The sequence below is a fragment of the Scyliorhinus torazame genome, chromosome 28 (assembly GCF_047496885.1).
Source record: "Scyliorhinus torazame isolate Kashiwa2021f chromosome 28, sScyTor2.1, whole genome shotgun sequence".
NCBI lineage: Eukaryota > Metazoa > Chordata > Chondrichthyes > Carcharhiniformes > Scyliorhinidae > Scyliorhinus > Scyliorhinus torazame.
Genome location: NC_092734.1, coordinates 41235597 through 41244692, shown reverse-complemented (window position 1 = coordinate 41244692; position 9096 = coordinate 41235597). Strand labels below are relative to the sequence as shown.

Genomic DNA, 9096 nt, shown 5'->3' with positions numbered 1-9096 from the left:
TCCTTTTTTAAACAGTGGTGTCACGTTTGCTAACTTCCAATCCGCCGGGACAACCCCAGAGTCTAGTGAATTTTGGTAAATTTTCACTAGTGCATTTGCAATTTCCCTAGCCATCTCTTTTAGCACTCTGGGATGCATTCCATCAGGGCCAGGAGACTTGTCTACCTTTAGCCCCATTAGCTTGCCCATCACTACCTCCTTGGTGATATCAATCCTCTCAAGGTCCTCACCTGTCATAGCCTCATTTCCATCAGTCACTGGCATGTTATTTGTGTCTTCCACTGTGAAGACCGACCCAAAAAACCTGTTCAGTTGCTCAGCCATTTCCTCATCTCCCATTATTAAATCTCCCTTCTCATCCTCTAAAGGACCAATATTTACCTTAGCCACTCTTTTTTGTTTTATGTATTTGTAGAAACTTTTACTATCTGTTTTTATATTCTGAGCAAGTTTACTCTCATAATCTATCTTACTCTTCTTTATAGCTTTTTTAGTAGCTTTCTGTTGCCCCCTAAAGATTTCCCAGTCCTCTAGTCTCCCACTAATCTTTGCTACTTTGTATGTTTTTTCCTTCAATTTGATACTCTCCCTTATTTCCTTAGATATCCACGGTCGATTTTCCCTCTTTTTACCGTCCTTCCTTTTTGTTGGTATAAACCTTTGCTGGGCACTGTGAAAAATCACTTGGAAGGTTCTCCACTGTTCCTCAACTGTTTCACCATAAAGTCTTTGCTCCCAGTCTACCTTAGCTAGTTCCTCTCTCATCCCATTGTAATCTCCTTTGTTTAAGCACAAAACACTCGTGCTTGATTTTACCTTCTCACCCTCCATCTGTATTTTAAATTCCACCATATTGTGATCGCTCCTTCCGAGAGGATCCCTAACTATGAGATCCTGAATCAATCCTGTCTCATTACACAGGACCAGATCTAGGACCGCTTGTTCGCTCGTAGGTTCCATTACATACTGTTCGAGGAAACTATCGCGGATACATTCTATAAACTCCTCCTCAAGGCTGCCTTGACCGACCTGGTTAAACCAATCAACATGTAGATTAAAATCCCCCATGATAACTGCTGTACCATTTCTACATGCATCTGTTATTTCTTTGTTTATTGCCTGCCCCACCATAATGTTACTATTTGGTGGCCTATAGATTACTCCTATCAGTGACTTTTTCGCCTTACTATTCCTGATTTCCACCCAAATGGATTCAACCTTATCCTCCATAGCACCGATATCATCCCTTACTGTTGCCCGGATGTCATCCTTAAATAACAGAGCTACACCACCTCCCTTACCATCCACTCTGTCCTTCCGAAAAGTTTGATACCCTCGGATATTTAACTCCCAGTCGTGACCATCCTTTAACCATGTTTCAGTAATGGCCACTAAATCATAGTCATTCACGATGATTTGCGCCATCAACTCATTTACCTTATTCCGAATACTACGAGCATTCAGGTAAAGTACACTTATGTTGGCTTTTTTACCTCTGTTCTTAACCTTAACACCTCGATCAGTAACCTCTCCTAAGTTATATTTCCTCTTAACCTTTCTCCTAATTTTCCTTGTCGTCGAACCCATATCTTCATGTAACAACCTGCCGCGTCGCTTACCATTAATGTTTTCACTTCCCGTTTTATTTCTTTTAGTATTCCTGGTCCTATTCACTGAGCTCCCCTCAGTCACTGTACCTTGTACTGTCGCCCTTTTTGATTTTTGTCTATGGTTCTCTGCCTTACACTTTCCCCCTTACTGCCTTTTATTTCTGTCCCTGTTTTACTACCTTGTAACTTCCTGCATCGGTTCCCATCCCCCTGCCACATTAGTTTAAACTCTCCCCAACAGCTCTAGCAAACACCCTCCCCAGGACATCGGTTCCAGTCCTGCCCAGGTGCAGACCGTCCGGTTTATACTGGTCCCACCTCCCCCAGAATCGGTTCCAATGTCCCAGGAGTTTGAATCCCTTCCTCTTGCACCATCTCTCGAGCCACGTATTCATCCTCTCTATCCTGACATTCCTTCTCTGACTAGCTCGTGGCACTGGTAGCAATCCTGAGATTACTACCTTTGAGGTCCTAATTTTTAGTTTAACTCCTAGCTCCCTAAATTCAGCTTGTAGGACCTCGTCCCGTTTTTTATCGTTGGTGCCTATGTGCACCACGACAGCTGGCTGTTCACCACCCCCCCCCCCCCCCCAGAATGTCCTGCAGCCGCTCCGAGACATCCTTGACCCTTGCACCAGGGAGGCAACATACCAACCTGGAGTCTCGATTGTGTCCGCAGAACCGTCTGTCTATTCCCCTTACAATTGAATCCCCTATCACGAGAGCCCTGCCATTCTTCTTCCTGCCCAGCTGCGCAGCAGAGCCAGCCACGGTGCCATGAACCTGGCTGCTGCTGCCTTCCCCTGGTGAGCCATCTCCCCCAACAGTATCCAAAGCGGTATATCTGTTTTGCAGGGAGATGACCGCAGGGGATCCCTGCACTGCCTTCCTACTCTTGCTCTGTCTTTTGGTCACCCATTTACTATCTCCCTCCGTACCTTTCACCTGCGGTGTGACCAACTCGCTAAACGTGCTATCCACAACGTCCTCAGCATCGCGGACGCTCCAAAGTGAGTCCGTCCGCAGCTCCAGAGCCGTCAAGCGGTCTAACAGGAGCTGCAACTGGACACACTTCTTGCACGTGAAGGAGCCAGGGACAGTGGACGTGTCCCTGAGCTCCCACATCGCAGACGAGCAGCATGACACGGGTCTGGGATCTCCTGCCATGTCTTAAACCTTCGGTTAACGTCAACAATTACAATCCCCCCCCCCAAAATTAAATAAATAAATAAACAACGAACAGAAACATTACTGACCAGTCACAAAAACACTTCCTCCCAGATTCCCCGACAATAATCTGTGAGAGAGCACAGGAGGCCGCTCTGCCCATCCACACCACCCCGGCCCCGCCCCCGAGTCCCGGCCCCGCCCACAGCCCCGCCCCCGAGTCCCGGCCCCGCCCCCAGCCCCGCCCCCGAGTCCCGGCCCCGCCCCCGCCCCCGCCCCCGAGTCCCGGCCGAACGGCCCCGCCCCGAGTCCCGGCCCCGCCCCCGGGTCCCGGCCCCGCCCCCAGCCCGAGCGGCCCGAGCCCCCGGCCCCGCCCTCGAGTCCCGGCCCCGCCCCGAATCCCGGCCGAACGGCCCCGCCCCCGAGTCCCGGCCCCGCCCCCAGCCCCGCCCCCGAGTCCCGGCCCCGCCCCCAGCGGCCCGAGTGCGGCTGCCTCTGCCGGGCCCGGGCCTCCCGCCGCGCTCTATCCGCGATGGAGCCTCACAGTTTGGAGACGGAGATTCTGCACAAGTCGCCGATGATTCACGGGAAGGAGCAGCTCCGCCTGGCGCACAAACCGCCCATCCTGCTGCCCGTGGTCAGTCCCCCCCCCCCCTGGCACTGAGCCCCCCCCCCCCGGCACTGAGCCCCCCCCCACCCCCGGCACTGAGCCCCCCCCCACCCCCGGCACTGAGCCCCCCACCCCCCCCCCCGGCACTGAGCCCCCCCCCCCCCCCCGGCATTGAGCCCCCCACCCCCCCCCCCCGGCACTGAGCCCCCCACCCCCCCCCCGGCACTGAGCCCCCCACCCCCCCCCCGGCACTGAGCCCCCCCCCCTGGCACTGAGCCCCCCCCCCCCGGCATTGAGCCCCCCCCCCCCGGCACTGAGCCCCCCCCCCCCCCCCCGGCATTGAGCCCCCCACCCCCCCCCCCGGCACTGAGCCCCCCCCCCCCCCCCGGCATTGAGCCCCCCACCCCCCCCCCCCGGCACTGAGCCCCCCCCCCCCCCCCCCCGGCACTGAGCCCCCCCCCCCCCGGCACTGAGCCCCCCACCCCCCCCCCCGGCACTGAGCCCCCCCCCCCGGCACTGAGCCCCCCCCCCCGGCACTGAGCCCCCCCCCCCGGCACTGAGCCCCCCCCCCCCCCCCGGCACTGAGCCCCCCCCCCCCCCGGCACTGAGCCCCCCCCCCCGGCACTGAGCCCCCCCCCCCCCCCCGGCACTGAGCCCCCCCCCCTCCGGCACTGAGCCCCCCCCCCCACCCCGGCACTGAGCCCCCCCCCCCCGGCATTGAGCCCCCCACCCCCCCCCCCCCGGCACTGAGCCCCCCCCCGGCACTGACCCCCCCCCCCGGCACTGGGCCCCCCCCCCCCCCCCGGCACTGGGCCCCCCCCCCCCCCGGCACTGAGCCCCCCCCCGGCACTGAGCCCCCCCCCCCCGGGCACTGAGCTGCCCCCCGAAGATTTATCTGTTCTGCCTGGAGGGTTATTGATGATTTGGTTTTGAATTCCTGTCACAGTGATGTTGCTGAAGTTGCTTCTCGGTGAATAGTTCACCCGTGTCTTCCTCAGTCGAATATTGATGGTGGGAGCGTTTCTCCATCTGTATCTGTCACATCTTTGCTCTTAATGCAGGGGTGGCACAGTGGTTAGCACTGCTGCCTCACACTCCAGGGACCTCGGGTGACTGTGTGGAGTCTGCACGTCCTCCCCGTGTCTGCGTGGGTTTCCTCCGGGTGCTCCGGTTTCCTCCCACAGTCCAGTGATGTACAGGTTAGGTGGCTTGGCCATGATCAATGCGCGGGGTTACGGGGATGCTGCGGGGTCAATGCGCGGGGTTACGGGGATGCTGAGGGGTCAATGCGCCAGGTTACGGGGATGCTGTGGGGTCAATGCGCGGGGTTACGGGGATGCTGTGGGGTCAATGCGCGGGGTTACGGGGATGCTGAGGGGTCAATGCGCCAGGTTACGGGGATGCTGTGGGGTCAATGCGCGGGGTTACGGGGATGCTGTGGGGTCAATGCGCGGGGTTACGGGGATGCTGAGGGGTCAATGCGCCGGGTTACGGGGATGCTGCGGGGTCAATGCGCCGGGTTACGGGGATGCTGCGGGGTCAATGCGCGGGGTTGCGGGGATGCTGCAGGGTCAATGCGCGGGGTTGCGGGGTCAATGCGCGGGGTTGCGGGGATGCTGTGGGGGAGTGGGTCGAGATACTCTGCTCTTTTGGATGGTGGGTGCAGACGAGGTGCAGTCTCCTTCTGCACTGTCAAGATTCTGTAGTGAGCCGTGATGTCAGTGAATGTGCAACAGGCTCGAGGGTCTCGATCACCCTATTCCTGTCTGTAAATTTTCCGTTTGTCTATGTTTCAGATCACACTCTGATCGATACACTAACAAAGAAAAGTTTCCTGGTGTTCTCTACTCGAGTTGCTTCTTCCTCTCCCCATACCCAACTGTTATCAAATCATCTGCAATGACCTCTCATCCCTGCATTTTGTGTCGGAGGTCTTCTGGTTCTGAGCTGATCCCAAATGACGCATGTTTCTGGAGAAACAAAAACAGAAAATACTGAGCAATCTCAGCACGTCTGACAGCGTCTGTGGAGAGAGAAGGGAGCGAAGGTTTTAAGTCTGGATGACTCTTAAAGAACATACACTGCAGAAGGAGGCCATTCGGCCCATCGAGTCTGCACTGACCCATTTACGCCCTCACTTCCACCCTACCCCTGTAACCCAATAACCCCATCTAAACTTTTTTGGTCACTAAGGGCAATTTATCGTGGCCAATCCACCTAACCTGCACATCTTTGGACTGTGGGAGGAAACCGGAGCACCCGGAGGAAACCCACGCACACACGGGGAGAACGTGCAGACTCCGCACAGACAGTGACCCAAGCCGGGAATCGAACCTGGGACCCTGGCGCTGTGACGCCACCGTGCTAGCTACTTGTGCGACCGTGCTGCTTTTGTCAGTTTTTGTCAAAGTTGACACCGAGACGCTGTCAGGCCGACTGAGATTGTCCAGTATTATCGGTTTCTGTTTCAGATTCCAGCATCCGCAGTAATTTGTGTTTCTGTTCACATTTCTGGCGATATCGCTCACTGGGGAATGTGGTTGGACACAAGATTGTTCCGAGACTGGTGCCCAAACCCATTGCGGACATTGAGAAATATGAAAACCTCTGCACCGAGTGAGCACTTTGCTGCATCCTCAATGATCCACAAAGCAAAATGCTCACACTGTGCTCGAGGACCTCAGCAGATGTGTCATCTATAGTCCGGTACCACAAACTGATTCATGTGGGTCAACATTGTTACAGGAGCGGCCATGTCCTGTCAGACCGTTCAGGGTCGATTTCAGCCAATCCCTTAAAGCCGCTGGACCATGACAGGGCACATTGGGCAGTGTCGATTGCCTTGTCGAACCAGATTGGATATTTTCCTTCAGCTCAATCTACACTATCACTGAGTATTGGAACTAGTGTTAGACACTCCTTCCTCAGTGTGTTGTACAAGTGGGTACGGTGCTGCACCAACAGAGGGTGATCGAATCATTGCACCATTTTACTGAACGATGTCCTTTCCCAGGCTGAACAGTCTCACCGCAGAGGCGGTGTAGTTGTCTGAATGAGTTGCAGACCAGTTTCCAACAACGATCACCAAGTGGGGCACAATTCCTACTAATCCTTGAACTGCCAGGAGGTCGAATCTCAGTTGCAGCTACTTTGATAGCTGATAATCTTGCATCGCCTTTCCATGTTGCAAAGGAGAACGGGGGGCTTTCTGCTGCAGTGGCTCACATCCTCAGAGGCAGAAGCTCCGGGTTCAATCCCACTCCAGGACTTGGTTCCCAAGCTTGGGTGCAGCTCCATCCAGAGAGTGGCACAGATGTGTAACTTCCCCTGCCAAATGGGATGGTTGAGGGACGGGAAACCAGTTTCCAGCTGAGGGGGAAAGGACGAGAAGGATGTACCGAGAGGCTGTGACGGAATGGGGTGGGGGGGAGACCATCTGGGGCAACTTGACCTGTTTCTGCCCTGTCGACTCGACCTAACTCCATGTAAAAGTTACCTTCATAGAATCATAGATAAAATGATATAGTGTAGATTTATTTGTTCTTAAGGGCAGCACGGTAGCATTGTGGATAGCACAATTGCTTCACAGCTCCAGGGTCCCAGGTTCGATTCCGGCTTGGGTCACTGTCTGTGCGGAGTCTGCACGTCCTCCTCGTGTCTGCGTGGGTTTCCTCCGGGTGCTCCGGTTTCCTCCCACAGTCCAAAGATGTGCGGGTTAGGTGGATTGGGCATGATAAATTGCCCTTAATGTCCACATTGCCCTTGGTGTTGGGTGAAGGTGTTGAGTTTGGGTAGGGTGCTCTTTCCAAGAGCCGGTGCAGACTCAAAGGGCCGAATGGCCTCCTTCTGCACTGTAAATTCTATGATAATCTATGATTAATCTAGGACAAAGGTTCGGCACAACATCGTGGGCCGAAGGGCCTGTTCTGTGCTGTATTTTCTATGTTCTATGAATCCTTACAGCGCAGAAGGAGGCCATTCGGCCCATCGTGTCTGCACCAAACCTTCAAAAGAGCACTTCAGCTCAGCCTACTCCATCACCCTATCCTCGTAACCCCACCCTCAGGGGCAATTTAGCATGGCCAGTTCACCTAACCTGCACGTCTTTGGCCCGAGGGATATGAACTCACAAAGTGCCGTATGTATACTGCACTTGTGCAAATGGAAATGGAGTGGGAATCCCACAGGCACAACATTCCGCTGCATTGAAACCCGGAGGTCAAAGGCCTGAATTTTCCGTCGGCCGCATGCGCTCAGCCGGTCCGGAGGCAGGTGGGAAATGCACTTCCGGCCGTCATCGGCCCCGGAAGATGATTTCCCGCTGGCCGGCTGGCCAATTAACAGGCAGCCAGCATGAAACACGGTGGGAAGGGCTGCGTGTGCCGGAGAGGGCGGGAAGATGGTGGGCACCAAGAAAAGGGAGGGTGGTGCAGCCTGGCGCTTCGATTGGGGGGGGGGGGGGTGGCGGGACAGCCGCTGTGGAGCTGCATCGGAGCGGCAGACCTGTGGAAATAAATAGCGATGGAAAAACTATGCAGTGTCTCGGCAGCACACCCAAACCTCAATCCCAGACTCCTTTTGTAACTTTATTTCAAAGAACAAAGAAATGTACAGCACAGGAACAGGCCCTTCGGCCCTCCAAGCCCGTGCCGACCATGCTGCCCGACTAAACTACAATCTTCTACACTTCCTGGGTCCGTATCCCTCTATTCCCATCCTATTCATGTATTTGTCAAGATGCCCCTTAAATGTCACTATCGTCCCTGCTTCCACCACCACCTCCGGTAGCGAGTTCCAGGCACCCACTACCCTCTGCGTAAAAAACTTGCCTCGTACATCTCTTCTAAACCTTGCCCCTCTCACCTTAAACCTATGCCCCCTAGTAATTGACCCCTCTACCCTGGGAAAAAGATTCTGACTATCACTCTGTTTATGCCCCTCATAATTTTGTATACCTCTATCAGGTCTCCCCTCAACCTCCTTCGTTCCAGTGAGAACAAACCGAGTTTATTTAACCGCTCCTCATAGCTAATGCCCTCCATACCAGGCAACATTCTGGTAAATCTCTTCTGCACCCTCTCTAAAGCCTCCACATCCTTCTGGTAGTGTGGCGACCAGAATTGAACACTATACTCCAAGTGTGGCCTAACTAAGGTTCTATACAGCTGCAACATGACTTGCCAATTCTTATACTCAATGCCCCGGCCAATGAAGGCAAGCATGCCGTATGCCTTCTTGACTACCTTCTCCACCTGTGTTGCCCCTTTCAATGACCTGTGGACCTGTACACCAAGATCTCTTTGCCTGTCAATACTCTTGAGGGTTCTACCATTCACTGTATATTCTCTACCTGTATTAGACCTTCCAAAATGCATTACCTCACATTTGTCCGGATTAAACTCCATTTAGCCGTGACATTCCATCCTGCCCTGGATTGACGTTGAAGTGAAAAGATAAAAGCCACCTGGCCAACCTTAAAAGCAGACAGGCCACGTAAAGTTTCATTCAATTGGCCCTCAATGGCCTAGATTGCCCGCTTGATTGCCGGCGGTTGTGTTTCCGAATCTCCCGCCCACACACTGACCAAAATATTGCTCCAGTGTGCAATGACGTTGGGACTTATGCTTCCGGGTTGCTGGAGCAATGTAAAATTCTGGCCAAACTCTTACTTTTGACTAGTTGTAATGGGAAAGTTTAGTCAGGAAGCCC

The 9096-nt window shown here is 54.7% G+C and overlaps 1 protein-coding gene across 3 annotated transcripts in view; it reads left to right on the top strand.

Moving 5' to 3' along the window:
* The first annotated feature begins 3236 nt into the window (after positions 1-3236).
* tbrg1 (transforming growth factor beta regulator 1) overlaps positions 3237-9096 on the top strand; it is a 181901-nt gene continuing 176041 nt past the window's right edge. For 2 of the 3 annotated variants that reach the window (XM_072491874.1, XM_072491872.1), the window contains exon 1: positions 3237-3414. In XM_072491874.1, the coding sequence (XP_072347975.1) occupies positions 3310-3414 (105 nt within the window). In that variant the 5' untranslated portion in view covers positions 3237-3309. Of the gene's footprint in view, positions 3415-4448; positions 4587-9096 lie in introns of all 3 variants that reach the window. The other variant, XM_072491873.1, reaches the window with a different exon arrangement.